At 45.9% G+C, this 19288-nt stretch overlaps 1 protein-coding gene across 1 annotated transcript; it reads left to right on the top strand.

Moving 5' to 3' along the window:
* The first annotated feature begins 3824 nt into the window (after positions 1-3824).
* On the top strand, positions 3825-19104 carry SLC35A2 (solute carrier family 35 member A2). Its single transcript, XM_063119466.1, has 5 exons — positions 3825-3932; positions 5984-6166; positions 7865-8016; positions 9125-9846; positions 17447-19104. Exons 1-5 carry the CDS (start codon positions 3878-3880, stop codon positions 17472-17474), a joined length of 1140 nt encoding a protein of 379 aa, XP_062975536.1. The 5' UTR covers positions 3825-3877; the 3' UTR covers positions 17475-19104.
* The last annotated feature ends 184 nt before the right edge of the window (positions 19105-19288 follow it).

The raw sequence follows: 19288 nt of genomic DNA, 5'->3' as shown, positions 1-19288 counted from the left end.
GGGCCAGATCTACACAAAGCAGGATATGACACTTTGGCCTTTTCCCCCCCAGGATCATCCTGGGATCATCCCTGTGCATGCAAATGACACACAGGGGTTCCCCGGAGCAGGCCGAGATGATCCCTCCATTTCCCTGAGATAATCCTTAGGTGTAGAAAGGGCCTTTGAAAACAGTTTGAAAACTGTATATGGAGTGTGTCCTGGGCCCCAACAGTTGTTGCTACTTTCATAAACCATTTTGAAGCAGTAGTGTAGATCCTGCCCTGGTAACCTTCAGCTCCCATCAATCCTATGTGGCAGAGCCAGAACTTTACAGAGTAAATTTCATGAAATTACAGCTTCCTAAGGTTGTTGTAGGGCTCTGTATCTCTCAGACTCCCCTCCCCATGCCTCCGCAATAATACATGACTGCAATCCTGTGCACACTTACCTGGGAGTAAGCCACATGGAACCCGATGGGGCTCATTTCTGAGTAAACACGCATTGGATTGTCCTATAAATTACAGGCTTGTTTTCAGGATGACTGGAATAATGCATGTGCGGTACTATATAAATAAATGCTAATTATCATAATTAACACATTCCACAGGGATAGCTGTGTTAGCTTGTTGCAGGAAAAACAACCAGGTGTCTTATGTCATCTTTTAAGACAGGTGTAGACCGGCCTACATTTATATTTTCAAGTTATCTGGCACAGTAGGTTCTAGTTCAAGGGTAAGCAACTTGTGGCTCTCCAAATGCTTTGGCCTAGAACTCCCATGATCCCTCACCATTGGATATGCCAGCTAGGGCTGATGGGAGTTGTAGGCCAACACCCCTGGAGGGCCACAGGTTGCCCACTTCTAGGCTAGTCCATGAAAGCGTATGTCACCAGTTGATCAATAGCAGAGTGATCCTTTGCATGTCTATTCAGAAGTAAACCCCACTGAGTTCAACAGGACCTACACCCAGCTAAGTGTGTATAGGCTCATAATGGGATTCCTATAGATGGCGCTGTACATTTTTAAGATACAAGACAATGGTCCATTGATTAGGCAAAAATAGAGCTCTCCGATTCTCTAAGACAGGAATGGAATAGAGAATTGGAGCGCTTTACTTTGCCTAACCAATGGATTGTTGCTTTAGCATCTGTACTTGAAGGATCTTAGGCTACCGTTTTTTAGCAAAAAAAATTGTTTAGGGTTTATTGGACTCCACAACATATTTTTAATAAGGGTTTGTCTAATTCACATAATTGTTGGAGATGTAACGCAATGGTTCTCTTAACGCAATGGTTCTCTTATCCATAGGTTCTGGCAATGCCCAATATTCGTCTCCTTTTGGGAGGAGGTCATAATACAGATAAACTTTGTATTGGAATTCTCTTTAACATTGAATGATGTGCAGTGTCCTCCTAAACTAATTACTGGTTTCTTGAAGTTAATGAATGGTCAGTGCAAATGGATTTTCCAAACCCTTTTGACGGCCAAAAGACTGATACTACAACACTGAAGAATAAACATTCACCTCCTATAATGCAATGGATTGAGGACTAACAACGCTATCAACATTTGAATTGATGGTATATAGGCGCTACTCGTAAATGGATAAATATATGGATATTTGGTCTGCTTTTCTTGAAGCTTAAGCATAAACCTCCACTTTTTTCTTTTTTTTTAGAATGTTGTATTTGATGGAATATTGATATTTTTATGCATGTAATTTCTTGTTCTTCCCCCTTGTTTTCATGATTTTGGGGGGTTAAATTCACAATAAGAAGAGATAAGATTATTTAAAAAAGACTCTTTGAAATAAAGTATTTCTTAAGAAAAGAAGTAAAGAACTGTTTAATGTATCTGGTTCCTTTGTCTGGGGATCAGTCTTCCTGGTTATTTTTGACACTATTATTTCCCCTTGTTAGAAGGGTAAAAAATTTAATTGGGGACAATGAAGAAATCCTGGTCTTTATCACAGCAGCAGTGTGTTGTTACCCTGCCGCTCCCCTGCCCCAAAGTACACAGATATTACACTGTTCTTTCAAACTCTAGCTGTTTACCTTATTTAAATAAATAATAAATAATAAAAATATTGCAGAACTGAAAGAAAGTGACCAAAAGAAAGTGCCTTACAACAACTCTGTGATGTAGTCCACTGTTAATATTGCACTCTAGAGGTGGCACTGACCTTGTGAATATTTTACAACAATCCTATAACATAGCACCATGTTTATCCACAGTCTCGTAATCTCTTCCCTCAGAACTCAGTTCTATGCAGAGGCCTTGGTAAAGGCATCAAAAATACATGAACACTTTCAAACAAATAAAAAAGATTTTTGTTGAAGCAACTATCAGACTAGAATAATCAGACTTTACACGGCTTGGGACCACAGTACCTGGAACGCCTCTCCTGACATGAACCTACCCGTATACTGCACTCAACATCTAAGGTCCTCCTCCGAGTGCCTACTCCGAGGGATGCTCGGAAGATGGCAACAAGGGAGAGGGCCTTTTCAGTGGTGGCCCCCCAATTATGGAATGATCTCCCCAACGATGCTCACCTGGCGCCAACATTGTTATCTTTTCGGCACCAGGTCAAGACCTTTCTCTTCTCCCAGGCATTTAACAGCATTTAACAACCTATGCTAAGTTTGTTTGTTTTTTAATGGACCCCAGAACTGTTGTTTAAAAATGGGTACTGTATTGTTGTTTTTATATTTTTGATGGTTTAAAATTTTGTATACTTTTTAATGTTCACTGTTTTAAACATTTGTAAACCCGCCCAGAGAGTTTCGGCTATGGGGCGGTATGTAAATTTAATAAATAAATAAATAAATAAATAGCATAAGAAACAACATACTAAGCTTCAGTGTTTGTTCTAATTCAATGCAAAATGTGGTGGGTGGGTATGTTTTCAATCCCATTTGTCAAGCTAGCCTTTTTCCAGGGCAGATAGGGGTGACAAGTCCAGGGCAGAATCTACACTGCTGCTTTAAAATGGTTTATAACAGTTTTGACAATTGTTCGAGCCCAGGACACATCCCATATACAGTTTTCAAACTGTTTTCGAAGTGTTACATCCTTCTCAGTGTAGATCTGGCCCAGGTCACCCTCCTTTGGGTTCTTCAGACGCATCAGGTGGCTGCTGACTGAGGCCTCTTCCTGGGTTCTGAGAAGGGAAGGAGCCCTGCTCCAGGCAAACAGAAAGTGACCTACTGACAGTGTAAATCATTGTCAGCCAATGCCAATAACAGCCAATGTATATAAAAATGAATAAGGAATTGGGGTGTGTGTGCTTTGCACCATCCCAAACCATACACCAAAACCTCCAGGAGAACGTATAAGATGACATAGAATTGCATCCAGCCCAGTGCTTTGTTTTGTGCAAGATGTTAGCGGATATACAGCCCCCATGCCAATTACAGCCGATGGATATAGAAATGAATAAGGAACTAGGGTGTATGCCCCACGATAAGCTTTGGGTCATCTCAAATCATACACCTGCACCTCCAGGAGAGTGTGCTCTACAAAGGCAGCACAGAATTGGATCCAACCCAGTGCCTGTTTTGTGCTCCGTTGACTTGCATAAAGAGGCATCGCTGCTCTTTTGCCTCTAGAAAAAGCCTCTACATCAACCCGGAGGTAGGTCAATGGGTGTCACTCTACCGTTGTTTTAGTCTATGACGATCCCCTTACTTCGCTATGGTCCCTTCTTCCATTGTGCCTCTGACACTTTAGGGAGCGAGTTCTCTATAGAGCAGAGCGTCTCCAGTGCGCCGTCTTTGCGTGCCGATCTAGCTCTATGACTCCCCCACTTCTCCCGGAAGCGGAAGCGAGTTGACGACGGGGATGCGGAAGTGTCGGCTGCGGCGGGGAAGCTCGGTTGCCCGGCGGTTGCCACCATGGCAGCAGCTGGGGGCCCGGGAAGCGACGGCGGGAGTCCGGCGGCTGCAGGAGGTAAGAATTGGAGAGAGCGCCCTACTGCAGTGGGGCTGGGTCAGGGAAATGTCCTTCCTGCTGGGAAGCGGTGGGTGGAGCGTTTAGGGGCTCTGCGTGTGCAGTTGCCAAATTCCTAATAGTATCAGGTGGACGTGTTTCCATTTCCTTCCTCCCCGCTGCACATCCACGCATCGCGTTGCCTCCTCCCTTCTCAGGAGGTTGGTCGAGGCCCTGTGCCTGTTACAGTCAGCCCTATGCCGGCTTTTAGCACGTGTGTCAAGTGAACTACAAGGGAATTGCGGGGTGTGTGTGTGTGTGTGTGTCGGGATTGGATTTTAGTAGGTAGAGAGGGAGCCCTGGCTGTTTTTGTTGGGCTCATTGGTGCAGTGGTGAATGCCTGTAGGAAAGCCTGCCTTCCCACTCTAGCCCCCCCCCCCAACATTATACGCCCCCTTAATTTTTCCAAAATACATCAACAAATTTTTAGGAGGAAATCTTAGGTCGTTTGGTTGGCATTGGATCCACATGTTGGGGGCAATTTCTAGTATAATGATTACTGTACAGGAGTCATTGCTATTAAAAGTGGTGATAGACTTCTTTATTGTACGGTCATAGACCGATCAAATTCAAAACAGAGCATGCAGTGATAGTCCGTAGCTTAGTTTTATATATATATATATATATATATATATATATATATATATAAAATAACAACCCAAAGTTGAGGTTTAGGTCTACCAACTGGTATTTGTCAGGGGGGGGGGGGCTAAAAGAGGAGCCTCCATTTTTAGAGGCATTAAACCTCTGATTACCAGATCTTGGGGATAAACTTGAGTACGATCATCACCATGTCTACCATGTAAACTTCCCAGAGCACTTGGCTACCCACTGTGGGAGGCTGGTTGCTGGACTTAAATCTAAATCAGTCTTTGATATGATGTTCTTAATATCTGCAATCCAAAGGTAGGTAAATCTTGAAACTAGTGTGGACAAAGGCCCCTGTTAGGATCTCGGAAATAGAAACTAAATCCTGGCTCTGAGTTGGGGAATGTCTGTACAGCCATTTACTGTAAGAAGTTTCTCTGTTTGAAATGGCCACCTTGCTGCCTGGCTTTCTGTTCCTGAAAACAGGTGGCTACTGTTCCTAGAAATGGAATGTAGTTTAGCAAGACGTGGCTGTGCCATTTGTCTGCCTTCGCTTCCTCTTCCTGTTTGATGATGGCAAATGCAGGTTTGCAGAGCCAAACCAAGCAGGATGCTAGCTCTTTAAAGGATCCTGTTTAAACGTCAGGATGGCTAGATAGAAATCCTTGACTGTGGGTTTTTCCCATATCACTGGAGGTTTGAAACCTGCATCCATAGATATGAAGGACTACATAAGGATTTTGTTCTCTGTGCATAATGGGGCAGCCTGAGTGTTTATCTTAATCTCTTTGTAGTAATTCCTTTTGCTAATTCGATTGGGAAGAAGCCTTGTGATTCCCACTTGACATCAAGCAGCCAGGCTGTTGGGTGAGCCTCCAGTAGGAGGTGGTCCAGAAAAATATAAGCTCACATAAATGTTGGTCTTGCTTCCATCCTAAAAATCTCAGTGCCTCTTGGTATGCTTTGCATATGCAATACCCATCTTGTTTCAAACGAAGGTACACCCTTAGTAGTCTGGTCAGCAGCTAGTTTTATGGGCAGGCCATTTTCAGAGAAGATGGAGCATGGTAAGTTTGGCTCTCCCCACCCCGCCATTTCCCAAATTGGACAGACACCACTCCATGCTTCTGGTTTGATGACTGCAGAGGAGGGGATGAAGCTACTCATACTTGGTGTTGGAGTTGAATTGAATTCAGTTCATGATGCCTGTCCTAGGGGATTCTGATCTGTGGAACCCTGCTGAATCCATTGTGTGGGAATGACCATGTTGTTCCGTAGACATCCCCAGCTCTGGCTGGAAGAGTTGATGTTTCCCCAAATATCACCTCTCTCACGACTCTCTTGTTCAAAGGTGGGTTGTGGTACTTGCAGTTTGCCTCTGAAGGACGAGATACTTACCCGATTCCTATTCTTTCCTTTCCCAGGGAACCGACAGTTGAAGTACATCAGCTTAGCTGTCTTGGTGGTACAGAATGCCTCTCTTATCCTCAGCATCCGCTATGTGCGCACACTGCCTGGAGACCGATTCTTTGCCACTTCGGCTGTGGTCATGGCTGAAATCCTTAAGGGAGTCACCTGTCTGCTGCTCATCTTCATTCAGAAGCAAGGTGGGGATACTGGGAATTGAGACCCTGCCAGGAACACTCCATTCTCAGTGCATTGGTCTGTGTTCACCAGTAGTCTTGCTGGGTTGATCTTTGAGTGTTTGCCTTTGTAAAGTCAACTGGCTACCTTGAACATCTTGAATTTCATTTAAGTTTAGCCATTTCTTTAACTTATTGCTTTCTATAATTATATCTGGACTCGGCTCACCATGATTTGAATGCTATTGCCATAAAGATGCACACACGATATGTTTGTTAAATAACTATAGGTTACAATGGTGAGAACAAATAAGAAAAAATATTCCCTCTCTATCAAAACATAAAAACTCAGTCATGCATTGAAACAAATAGGATTTAAAACAAAAGGAAATCATTGGTCACACAACGTACAATTTACTTCTAGAACCAATTGCTTTAAGACGTGTGGTGTCTGCCAACATTTATTTATTTATTTATTAAATTTATATCCTGCTCTTAGCTGGGCAGTTTACAAAAGTTAAAAACAGTGAACATTTAAAGAAGTATACAAAATTTAAAACCATCAAAAATATAAAAACAACAGTATAAAACAACAGTATCCATTTAAACAACAACAGTTCTGGGGTCCATTAAAAAACAAACAAACTTAGCATAGGTTGTTAAATGCCTAGGAGAAGAGAAAGGTCTTGGCCTTGCGCTGAAAAGATAACAATGTTGGCGCCAGGCGAGCCTCATTGGGGAGATCATTCCATAATTGGCGGGGGCACCACTGAAAAGGCCCTCTCCCTTGTTGCCATCCTCTGAGCTTCTCTCGGAGTAGGCTCCCAGAGGAAGACTTTAGATGTTGAGCGCAGTGTACGGGTAGGTTCATGTCGGGAGAGGCGTTCCATCAGGTATTGTGGTCCCAAGCCGTGTAAGGCTTTATAGGTTAAAACCAGTGCCTTGAATTGGGCTCAGAAACGTATAGGCAGCCAATGCAAGCGGGCCAGAATCGGTGTTTTATGTTCGAACCTTCTGGTTCCAGTTATTAATCTGGCCACTGCATTTTGCACAAGCTGCAGCTTCCAAACCGTCTTCAAAGGCTGCCCCACGTAGAGGGCATAGCAGTAATCTAATTCGGAGGTTACCAGAGCATGGATGACTGAAGCTAGGTTATCCCTGTCCAGATACGGGTGTAGCTGGGCCACCAAACGGAGTTGGTAGAAGGCACTCCGTGCCACCGGGGCCACCTGAGCCTCAAGTGACAGAGATGGTTCTAGGAGAACCCCCAATTCCTTTATAAAGATATTGATTTGGGAGATACTTCTCAAGAGATTTCCCTGTCCTGTTATGAACCTCACCTGCTTTTTCGCAAGTCGAAGACTCTGGCAGAATGACTCTCACATCCTTTCCCCTGTGTGAAGAGTAGCAGTGACTCTGTCCATCCGCACCTTTGCTCCTGTGTGTTCACCGAGACACAGGCTGATGGGAATAAGTGGTTGTGCTGTGTAACAATGAGAAGGATGTGCCCGTGCTGCCGCTGCTGTTCATGCTATAGAGGAAAGTGTTAAAGCACCCTTTGAGAGAGACGTCTGTGGGTGATTTGCTTGAGCCATCACGGCCGGCTCTTCCAGCCCCTTCTCCACGAAAAATATGGCCCTTGTAAAAAAACTAGTTGCCATCATAACTGTTTCTTTGTCTGTCTGTCTGTCTGTCTCTCTCTCTCTCTCTCTCCTTTTCCAGGTAACTTGAAACAGTTTGCCACTTCCCTGTATGACTCCATTGTGGTGCAGTACATGGACACACTCAAACTAGCAGTGCCTTCTCTCATTTACACCCTCCAAAATAACCTGCAATATGTGGCCATCTCCAACCTGCCTGCAGCCACCTTCCAGGTGAGACACGAATTCTGTGTCTATGCTTCTACGATGGCGTTCACCCAGGCAGCCTTAGTGCAAATTTATTCATGGGAGTGTCCCCCTTCAGTGCCATTCTTCTCTTCCTCACACACACACCCCGGCGCTCCACATGTCGAATGATGGCCTTCCTGAGTTGGGCTCCAATAATTCCTTCGAACTCCTGCAGCAGCTGTCGCTAAAGTTACGTGGAGGTGTTCTGAAATGTCCTCTGCTGTGATTTTCCATTCTTAACTGTTTTATTTCACAAGCCCTCATTGACAACGCATCCCCTATCCCTGCACCGGAAGCGTTTGCAATAGAAAGTTCATTAGAGAGGAAGTAGTTGCCCTTTTCTGGGGTGGACAGAGAAACCCTGGGAAGAGAAACCCTGCTGACTCACTCGACAAAATCAGTTCAGGGTCTTTGAAGAGGGATACATGCGGGGGTGGCGTGTGTACTCTGCCCAGAAAATAAGCGATCTATACAAATAATGCAGATTAAGCAAGTCGAGCATTTTTTGCCTGCTGTGCATAATTCCACACCATTTTAAACTATTCTGCCTCATTCTTTCTAGTTCTGCTAGTCATGGGAGAAGTGCAAGCTGCCCTTCCTGGTTCTGAGAGCTTGGCAGGCATTGTCCACATCCCCGATCATAAGGGTTAGAAATTTGCTCCCTTTATTAAAACGAAAGTTGAGAGTGTCAGAAAGCCAAATTGTCCGTTTCCCCTCACTTCCATGAAATCATGGTGTGCACCTAGTCCTGGGTGCGTGCTTCTGATCCTCTCTCACTCCAGTTGTCTTCCTTTTTTCCTCCACTCCCCGGGTGAGGTTAAGGGGTTAACGTAGGTTTGTTACGGATTCTTTACATCAGTGCAACGCCATTTGAGGGCTTCTCCTAACTTGGCGCAGCGAGAGCAAGAGGTGCCCTGCAATGGGGTTGGGGTGCTGGGCTGCACTCCTGTGCAGTCGCCTGTGGCAAGAACATGGACCTGGGTAGCTAACTAGAGGACGGGGCTAGAGCCTGAGCCATGGGTCCCAGACTGGCCGGCAGCTCTTCTGTCACTAGCCTACTGGGGTGCTTACTAAACTGCACTGCCTTCCTCAGGTCACCTACCAGCTGAAGATCCTCACCACAGCCGTCTTCTCTGTGCTGATGCTCCGCAAAAGCCTCTCCCGTCTCCAGTGGCTGTCCCTCATGCTCCTTTTTGCCGGTGTAGCCATTGTCCAGGTGGAGCAACAGCAGGCGGGGGGCAAGCCCGCCCCCGGGGGCGAGGGGATGCAACAAAGCTACATTGTGGGGCTTGTGGCCGTGGTGGTGTCGTGCCTCTCGTCTGGCTTTGCCGGGGTCTATTTTGAAAAGATCCTCAAGGGCAGCGCAGCCTCGGTCTGGCTCCGTAACGTCCAACTGGGCATCTTCGGGACCTTGCTGGGGCTGTTGGGCATGTGGTCCGCAGAGGGGGCAGCCGTGGCTCAGCGTGGATTCTTCTTTGGCTACACCCCGCTGGTGTGGGCGGTGATCCTGAACCAGGCCTTTGGTGGCCTCCTGGTGGCTGTAGTTGTGAAATACGCTGACAACATCCTCAAGGGGTTTGCCACCTCCTTCTCCATCGTGGTGTCCACCGTGGCTTCCATCTACCTCTTTGACTTCCACCTCAACCTGCTCTTTGCTCTAGGAGCCGGGCTGGTCATAGGGGCGGTCTATCTGTACAGCTTGCCCAAGGGATCTTTGGCCAGCCGGTCCTTAGTGGGGATGGCTACACAGCAGCAGGGCCATGCTGCACAGAGCAAGGAACTTCCTTCCGTGACTACAGATGGCTTCCTGTCCAAGTCAGTGCTGGTCAATTGAGAAGAACAGGCCACATCCTTCATAACCTGTCAGCTGTTTCTTGTGAAGTTTCCACAACACTGCAATTTCCACCTCTGATACTCTCCTGCCCCCTGGTCATCTCTGCTCCTTCTTCTCCCTGTCGTCTTCCCTTTTTCCTTGACTTTGTGCTGGCCAGTGCATATTCTTTTTCCTTCCTTCTCCCCGCTACCCCCAACTCATTCAATACCCCTTTGGTAACCTCATTAATTGGTCTCCTCCTCTTGTTGACTGGTCTTGCAAGTGTATAACTCATTCACTGGCCCCTGCTCCACTCTGCCCTCAAACCTGCTTCTGTCATTGCCAACTCAAATGGTCCACCTTCTCTCTGATTCTTAAATTTCACGTCTGTTTCTCCACTATTCCTGTTCGAGGGCAGCCCCTCCCCCACCAGAAGCAGCTTAGGGGCAGCCCTGTCACCCGTGTCCTTTACCCTGACGCCCATAGAGCTCCCTCCTCTTTGGTCAGCAGGGTGAAAATTTACAAAGAAGCGTATTTTTATATGAACACTTTAAATGATGGATCAAACACAGCTGCAGATAGGGGTGCACGTGTTCCCAAGTCCTCAGCTGTACATCAGCAGAGAAGGTGGAAGGAGATATTGTCTGCCCTTCTGAAGCATACACATATTCCGTTTTTTAAAAATAATAATAATACCACCTTTCTGGAAGTGGTAGGAATATGCTTGTTTCCAGCTGGTCATTGGCGATTTGTCAAGTTTATCTACTATGGCAGATGAAAATTAAATGAGAAGGGGTTTGAGTGTGGAGTAGGATTGTGTGGCAGAAGCAGGCCTGTGTGTTTGTGTCTAGTGGTGGGGAATAACGGGACTGCTGGGTGGAGAAGCTGGTCATAGCAGACAGCTGGGAGACCTGGTTCAGTTCTGTCTCGTCCTACCAGGATGAGAGCTGGGTTCTAGGCTTACTTAATTCTTCCCTGCCCTCAGCATGTTATTTGGTGTCTATAGCGTTTTGAGGATCACTGGGCAAACAGAGGAGGAGCATGAATCACTCATTACTAATTAAGATTTCACTGTGGGGTTGAGGAAGACGGCGCCAAACTGAATTGCAAGCCGAGTGTCTCATTTAGCATAAGGGACACGCTTGGCTTGAAATAGCAACAGTCATGAGGAAAACGGTAGGGCCGCCATGTATGGACGGTATATAAGCAAATAGACTTGCATGAACTGGAGATCTAAATGAGTCGGGAAGTCTCTAAACGGCCATCTTATGCTGCTGCTGGGTGGAGGTACTAGGAAACCAAGACTTGAACACCTGTCCCTCTGGAACCGAATGGCGTCTGCTGTGGGGGCAGGAAGTTGAGAACCAGTACCACTAAGTTCCTTCCATATTCACTACAGGGTGGAAACGGTGGTGGGGTCTAAATTGCAACCAGGGTTTCTGTCCGGCTTGCACACACGCACCATGCAGAACGACCCACCAAGCTGACAGGCCATGTATTTGCGGCCTGCAAGGTGCTTGCAGATCCCACTGGCCTTGCGGTTCTAAGTAAGCGGCCAATGGAAGAACCCGCTTGGAAGCTGCCATGCATGGTTGCTGAGCTGTGTTGAGGTGTATGTGTGGGGTGGGTGGGGTCACGCCTTGTGCATCCTTGAGCCTCGAGGTGAGCAGGACTCCAGCGGGGGAGTGCCCATCTTTGGTGCCTCAGTTTCTTAATGGCAGGGTGAAGGTCACTAGGACTTGGGCCTGCCGTTTTCAAAGTCCTGATGCATCCTGTGCCAACTGGGGTAATGTGTTTTGTGGAGGGAAGGGGCACTAACGCTAGAGAAGGGCTTTGGGTGTTAGGAGTGCGGGTTGGGTCTTGCGTTCGGATGGGGTGGGAAGATAATCAAAAGTAACACGGGGCACGTATGTATATATGTGTATATATATATATATATATACATATACGGTTTTTAGATTGCTGATCATTTTCTATGAATCCTGCTTTTTTAAGGAAAGAAAAGAAAGCCTGTACTGTTTGCCAATGTACATAAACCACAGATGAATAAAGAGAGTCTATTTATTTAGCCTTATTGCTTAATGATTGAGGAAGCCTCGAAAAGGGCGGGCCTTCGTGTCACTCACTGCATGTCTAACCCCTATTAACATTTGGAGGTGGTTGGGTTGCGGGGGCAGAGGGGGGATTTTCCCAGCTTGGGAGTTTGGATGCAAGCCAGGCAGGCAGGCAGGCAGGGCCAAGTCCCTAAATTAGAATCGCCCTCCGAATGCAGAGACGTTTCTTTGCAACACAAAAAGTAGTCATAAAGAAGTGAGTTGCCGCGGGCTGGTTTCAAGCTGTTTTTCCTTCATCACATGGAGTATCCAGGGTGAATTGGGCTGTCCACTGATTAAATAAATCCAGTTTCATTGGTTGCTCGATTAAATGTATTTGCATATTAAAGAACTGTCCTGAAGGGGAGGAGGCACCTTTTGTTTTTAGCATGGTGCATAGCAGGTCCCATCTTAGGAGAGATGTTCCTTCCTATGTGTCTGTGAGAGGAGAAGGAAGGCCGTTTCTAAGATGGGGCCTCTCTTAGGTGTTTGCATGTGCTTCAATTAAAAGTCATTGGGGTTGGCTTCTTTAATGGATTAACTGAGTGTACTATATTAGTCAAGGTGTATTTAAATGAATAAACAGTGTAGCCCTAGGGATCTCCGGGTGGGGTTCTGGAAGACCCAGGCTGAAATTTTATACGATGCTCAGGAGCCATAGGCTAGTGCCATACCTCCAATTCAGACTGGCGTAGTTCACACAAAACAGCAGATGAGTTGGTAAATCAAGCCATGCACTGTGCCCAGAGAGTGCGCATGGGCTTCCTGAATATGTGCCAATTCCTTTTTATCAAGGGCACATCCTATTTCCTGGTCCCTGTCCTTGGTAAAAGACTACCGCTATCTTGTCTTTTGGAGAGATTTTAGGGATGCCTTTAAAAAAAAAATTGCAATTGAATTGCTAGTTGCTTTCCCTCAGAATTCACCTCCCCAGTTCTAGAAGTTCAATTTCAGGATGGCAGGTGACACATCTTGTCCTTAGATCTCATGCATCTAAGCGCACACTTATAAACACAAAATCCACCCCCCTCCCAATCTATTCAGACAGCGGTTCTGGATGTGCTTGAGCTGCAGCTATTTGAGAAGTAGGTCCAAATTCTCAGCAAAGGAAACTGTTCTGGTCAGTTTGCTAGGAGTGCAATCCTATGCACGTTTAGACAGAAAAAAACATATGACTTTTTGTAGGGCTTTTTTGGTGTCTAAATAGGGATAGGATTGCATATTTGAGAAGCTGCTGTAAGGGGGGAGAAGGACCTTCAGCAATGTTTAATGGGTGAGTAGAAGAGAACTGGCAAGTCCTTGATGAGTCCTTGACCCCCAGCTGAGTTGGAAAGGGTGCCCCTGTTACAACCTATGAAATATTACTGAGAGCCCAAATGAGAGCTCTGTCAGATCCTCAGGATTCACAATCCTCAGGGCAGAATGGAAATTGCACCCTTCACTGGGCCCAGTAAAGAGGTCTGTTTGCAGCCCAGACGGTACCACTTCAGGCTGCAGCCGACAGAATTATGTGGTTGACTTTCCCTCCTTAGGGCAGGGACTCCCTGCATATAGAAAATGTCATGTCAGGGTTGCAGCTTAGCCTTTTGCCAAGGAAGGGGTTTAGCTCGGTAGCAGAGCATACATTTTGCATGTCGAATGTCCAGTCTTTGGGATCTCCAGATGGGGCTCTGGAAGACCCAGGCTGAAATTTTGGAGAGCAACCGCCAGTACAGAAAAAATGGAGTGAGGTGCCCTGACTCTGTATAAAGCAGCTTTCTACGTTCCTTATGCTAGTTTTAGATATACAGGGATTAAGAGGGGGCGGGGCAGGATTGTGATCGTGCAATGCCTTGCCTCTAGTAGTAAAGTCCACCAACAGTGGTTGTTAAGACATTTTCAGCTCCTTATAGCCACCCCCACAAGACAGTTCACAGTCACAAATTACAGTCACGCTCTTGAGCTTAAATCACGATCTAATCACTCAAATCCGCTGCAAGCATGCAGACTACCACTACATTGCTGTTTTGTGTGGTCTAAGCCTATGTGCAATGAGTCGATTTATCTTGGGTCACTTTGTAGATGCTTGTCCTGTCCAGGGAAGCTGCTTCAGCCTGCGAAGGCCAAGCGCAGGATAGATGTTGAGCCCAAACCTTCCTTACATTGGGTGGAGGGGAGCAGAGGAGAAAAGATAATGCACCCAACATAGGCGTGTGAAATTGCTGCTCTTGCTACTGATTGCAGGAAGACCTCGCCCCCTCCTTAGCAGAGAAGCATCAGCATCTCATGCTTTGTTTTCAGTATGACCTTTGCTAGCAACCACTAGCTGTACCCTGCGTAACATACACCATTGTAGCATAGCTTAAAGTTTATTAATTACATATCGCGGGGGCGGGGGCTGCTTGGAGGCCACCGATACAGCGCCATCTGGCAGACCTGGGGGGCAGGAAGGTCGGGGGAGGGGGAGCAGGTGTCCCCCTCTCCCCAGGGTTCCTGTCAGCCTTGGGCCACCCGCTCAGCTTGCATGAGATTAGGCTGGGGCCTCGGCTCGCAGCAGGCGAGCAGCCTCCCACTTGGCCACCAAGGGCCCCGGCCGTGCTTCACTCATGCTCTGGACTGTGGCACTGCCCCCTTTGTGAGGGGGGGGGGAGCGAAGAGGCAGAAAGGGGGGTAGGATTACCTTGGAAAGCCTGGAGGAGTCAGGCGAGGGGCTCAGCAACCTGTATCAGCTGACATTACATGTTACTGTTGCTTAGCAACCTGTATCAGCTGAAGCCTTTACGGAAAGATAGCTAAGCATTTTATATAGATAGATGGCATAAAACCAAAAACAGATAGTACCACACACATGCACCAGTCTTCAACTGGCTATAGTATTTCTGGTTTTTCAAGCATCAGAGTCCTGTGCATTTTGATTATAAGTGTACCATCTACACTTATATGCTGTAGCTGTAGTGTAGTATTTGATATCATTACAATCTCAGCTTTTTTTTTCTTTTTAAGTGAGTTTCTAGCCCTCATGGTGGAAACCAAAGTCTTGAAGTATGCGAAGGGCAGTGTCTGATGAAGGGACAGGAGCTGAAAAAGACGTCTAGTCATCAGTTCCCTGGGACAGCTTATTTCGTCATGGCCTTCCCCAACCTGGTACCCTCCAGATGTTTTGAATGACAACTCCCGTCAGCCCCAGTTAGCATGGCCAATTGATGGGAGCTGTAGTCCAAAACATTTGGAAGATACAAGGCTGGGGAAGATTGTCAAACGTGATGCTGTTCTATATCTCCAGTATCATTCCTTTTCATATCTGTTTCAGTCCTTCCTGACAATGCAACCCCGTACATGTCTATTCAGAGGTAAGTTCCTTTGAGTTCAATGGGACTTACACCCAAGTCATTGGGATGGGATTGCAGTCTAAACACCAGATTCTTTGAAAACTTCAGTCTCAAAGTTAGGATGATTTCTGCAAAAGGAGAAATTTATACTGGTATATCTTGTGTGCAGAATTTGAGATTTCCTGGTTTGGAATGTGAGTATTATACAGACAATATGGTCCCAAGGTCTAGAAATCATTGGCTGTGATAGAAATTCCCCCCATTGCTCATGGCTGTGTGTATTCTGTGGATTTCCACAACTGCAGTGTGTAAGTACAAAAATGGTTGTTGGGTGCAGAATCCACCATCCTAAGAATCACAGCTGCCTCTTCTTTTAAAAGTCAGGTTTCAGTTGTTATGATTGCTAAAGCCCTAAATGATGTGGACACTGCTGCATGAAATTTCAAAATCCAGAGGGTGCTGAGCAGAATGTTCAAATATCCAGAGAGCCAAGCAACTGTGGCCTCCAAGAACGCTTTACCCCTTGGTATGACTAGTAGGAGAAAGTCGATAAATCATGGCAGAAAAGCAAAACTTACATACATTTGCTTAATCGGCATATTTATTTTAGTCTTTATAAATTGCCTCTTCCTGCTTTAAAAACAGTTTGAGGTGCTTTTAAAACACTGACTTAATTTACACGTTGAATGCCTAGTTGATCGTTGTTGCAGAATTGATTTCTCTTAGCTCATAATTGAGAGGTTGCAGAATCAATTTCTTTTAGCTCAAGAGTATTCAGAACTGCCCATGATATTAGCCCTTTCTCCTGCCCTGTTTAACTCTGGCTTGATTGTATAGGCTGTGGATCAGCAACTGGACATCTCTGGGACAAGTCTAACTTCTATTGCCAAGCTAGAGCCGTCTGGTGCGCAAAGCCTGGTGAAAGCTCAAAAATTAGGCAGTCCCAGTGCCCCTCTGTGGGACAGCAGCCACCTTCTATGTAACTACTCCTCTGTTTCCATACAGGGCTCCATGCTTTAAGAAAAAAGATATATTCTGCACGAAGCACTGCTGAAATCTATTACTTGCAAACCCTATTCAAATTAAACAAACATTGCATGTGTTTGCCTCTGTTGCACAATGCACTCCTTTTCTTGTAGCCGTAGAAAGGGACAAAGAGTTACCCAGGGGAATGAAACTCCAGCCTTACGTACTGGAAGTCACGCTTATGTTTGTTGCTGCGCTTGAAATTTCACTGCTAGGCAACTCATTGCCCCCACCCCACCCCAGGTTGGATCCAGACCTAGTCATACTAAGACCCACTGAAATCAATGGGACTTATGTAAGTCATGGCTACTATTCCATTGATTTGAATAGGTCTACTTGAAGTATGATTAAATCTGGGTCCAACCCATTGTTAAGCCTATCCTTGCCACCATAAGGGCTAGGAACTTGATGCTGAGAGTGCTGGATTATGCACCCAACTCCAGATTCCATAATCGCAGAACAACATGTCCCCTTGTTTTTGGCTAGGCATGTAGTCGTGATCACATAAAAAAGATGAGGGATCCCTTAACACACTTTAATGCACTATAGCATATTTAAAGACTGGAGAATTGTTCAATTCTTTCCATGTGTTTTTATTGTTAATAGTTTAATCTAATCCTAATCCATGGGGCTAATGTGACTGGGTCTAGATTGGGTTCATTAATCTAGAGAGATAGTATGAACTTTTAATGTCTTGATTCCTGATTTCTGAAAAGGAATCAGGTCTGTAAATGCCAAAAAAAAATCTCACTTGTTCTGTGTTTCAGGACAGCAGCTGCTATCTTTATTTATTTGTAGTAATAGTAGTAGTTCTTAAATTTATAACCACCTTTCCTTCCTCCAAAGAGCTCCATTTTATCTTCACAACAACACTGTGAGGTAGGTTAGGCTGAGAGACTGTCTGGCCGAAGGGCTCGCTAAATCTTATAGTACCCTGGCTCTCGGGGCTGGTTGGTGCTGTGTCCCCCACATCCAGCCCCAGAGACCCTTATTATCAGCAGCTGCACTCAACCCAGGGAGAGACTGCATTTTAATTCTAAACCTACAATTCTAATTCTCTTTGTATATAACTGATCAGTTTAGAGACAGCTGGTATTTCCTAGTAGGTGACCGTTCTACCAGTCCAATTCCTCCCTTAAGACAACTATTTTGTTTTCCCCCCTGCTTTCTTCCAGGATCTCGGCTAAAGAAAAAGGCTCTTAAAGCATCAAAGGAAACAACCTGTAAGACCTTGAGTAGCATTCTGGCCCTGGCACCACCACCTCAGGCCGAAGAGAGCCAGGTTCAGATTTTACTTCTCTGCTTCCAAGGAGCTGAAGAATTCACTGTTTCGTTGCATTGACAAGGACAGGCAACAGGCCAGCATGGATTCATAGAGCCATGCCCTTTCCATTCAGACAGGTTTTCTTTAAAACCTCACTCACACTTGTACAAGTCACCCGTGATGGTAGTGCCACATCAAAGCAATGAGTTGTCACATGTGATTGGACCATCCCAGAGCAACCCTGTTGCTTCTGGATTTGTATCTTCAAAAATGGGGCAACGGCCATGATTGAGTCTTTCTCCTGGCAGCCTTGGGCGGATTCTGAATTTTCACTTGCACCTAGTGAGGGTCAGTTCCATCTAGAGCTGAAGAACTCCTCCTGTTACAGACTGCAGCATTTGGCGGCAAAAACTGGATTATTCCCCCCACCAGCTTTCAATTTGTTTAATATCCACGTGGCAAAGACTTGCTCACAACTTTATAAAAAAATTGTTTGGTCTTGAGAAGGGGGATTTTTGCCCCCCCCCCAATACTTCATAGACCAACCAATTGTTGAAGCCATTGCAGATATCATGCCACAGACTTCACATCCTCTCAAACACAATGCTCTCGAATCTGAGTGATCAAAGGCAGGTTCACACATGCATCTATTACACTGTATTACTGTGTACACTTTGCGATTGGCAAAGGTTACACTGAACAGCATTGGTTTTTGAGAAGTTATGAATGTGTTATCTCCGGTGGCCCATTCACCTCTCCCAAGTTAATGAACTCATCATGTAAAGAATATATCTAGGTGTGAGCCAGCCCCAGGGCTGGGAACCGTACACCGTGTGCCTATCGGACGATTGCTCTTGGCTCCTATGCATGGGGTCTCATTCCAAATGGGTTTATTTTCCTTCAAAGCACAGCAAATGTCACCAGACAGATTTGAATTTGTGCCCCAACCTTTGACATACGGTTTTGCTTCCCACATGGAGATCAAAGGGCAGGGAATATGTGGGCCTCCAGATGGGGTTAGACTGCAAGCGCCCGTCAGCCCTAGGCCACATAGCCAATGGCAAGGCATGATGGGAGTTTTGTGGCTCTCTAGATATTGTGGCCTACATTTCCCAGCCCTGCCCTCACTCTACTGCTTGAACTTCTGATTGCTTTCTGCAGCTAGGCAAGCATTTGAAAGCATGTCCCATGCAGTATTTGGCCTGAATGAATAAATCCAGGCCTTGTAGGACATGGGAGGGGGGTAAGGGCAGCCTTTGATTCTTTCCATGTCTGTGAAAAAACCATAGGTGTGGCAGGTGACCATACCACCTAGGGTCACCTCTGCCTCGTTCTTCCCTCCCACTATACGAGGGAGGGTGCCCCATGGTACCCACTAGGTAAGACCTACACTCCTAGCTTTCCCCTCACCATTGCAAGGCTGTAGCATCCCACTCAGTATTAATTTTAGTCTATGGCCACTGCTTAAAGAGTTCCATGCTTAGGGCTAGCGTATTATATTTTAAAGACTCACTATGCTGCTTTTTCCACATTTATTATTGCAGAAACTAATACAGATTTGTAAGCAAACTGTTTGGGTGCAGAGTGGTCATTTTATTTAGAACTGAACAGCTGTATTCCAGGGCTGGCAAATGGATCTGGCAGTGGAGATGTACAGTTCCGAAGGCCACCTTCTCAAACCTGGGACCCTGCTTTGGCCTTCAATTCCCAGGATCCCAGACCACTGGCCACGCTGCCTGGGACAGATGGGAAG

The sequence above is a fragment of the Elgaria multicarinata genome, chromosome 3 (assembly GCF_023053635.1).
Source record: "Elgaria multicarinata webbii isolate HBS135686 ecotype San Diego chromosome 3, rElgMul1.1.pri, whole genome shotgun sequence".
Lineage (NCBI taxonomy): Eukaryota > Metazoa > Chordata > Lepidosauria > Squamata > Anguidae > Elgaria > Elgaria multicarinata.
This window is presented reverse-complemented; position numbering and strand designations above follow the sequence as displayed.

Bases quoted from the DNA above. Each gene is read 5' to 3' on its own strand.
- SLC35A2 (XM_063119466.1), top strand. From the start codon at position 3,878: ATGGCAGCAGCTGGGGGCCCGGGAAGCGACGGCGGGAGTCCGGCGGCT. The intron at 3,933-5,983 runs GTAAGAATTGGA...TTCCTTTCCCAG, and splicing joins GAGTCCGGCGGCTGCAGGAG to GGAACCGACAGTTGAAGTAC. The intron at 6,167-7,864 runs GTGGGGATACTG...CTCCTTTTCCAG, and splicing joins CATCTTCATTCAGAAGCAAG to GTAACTTGAAACAGTTTGCC.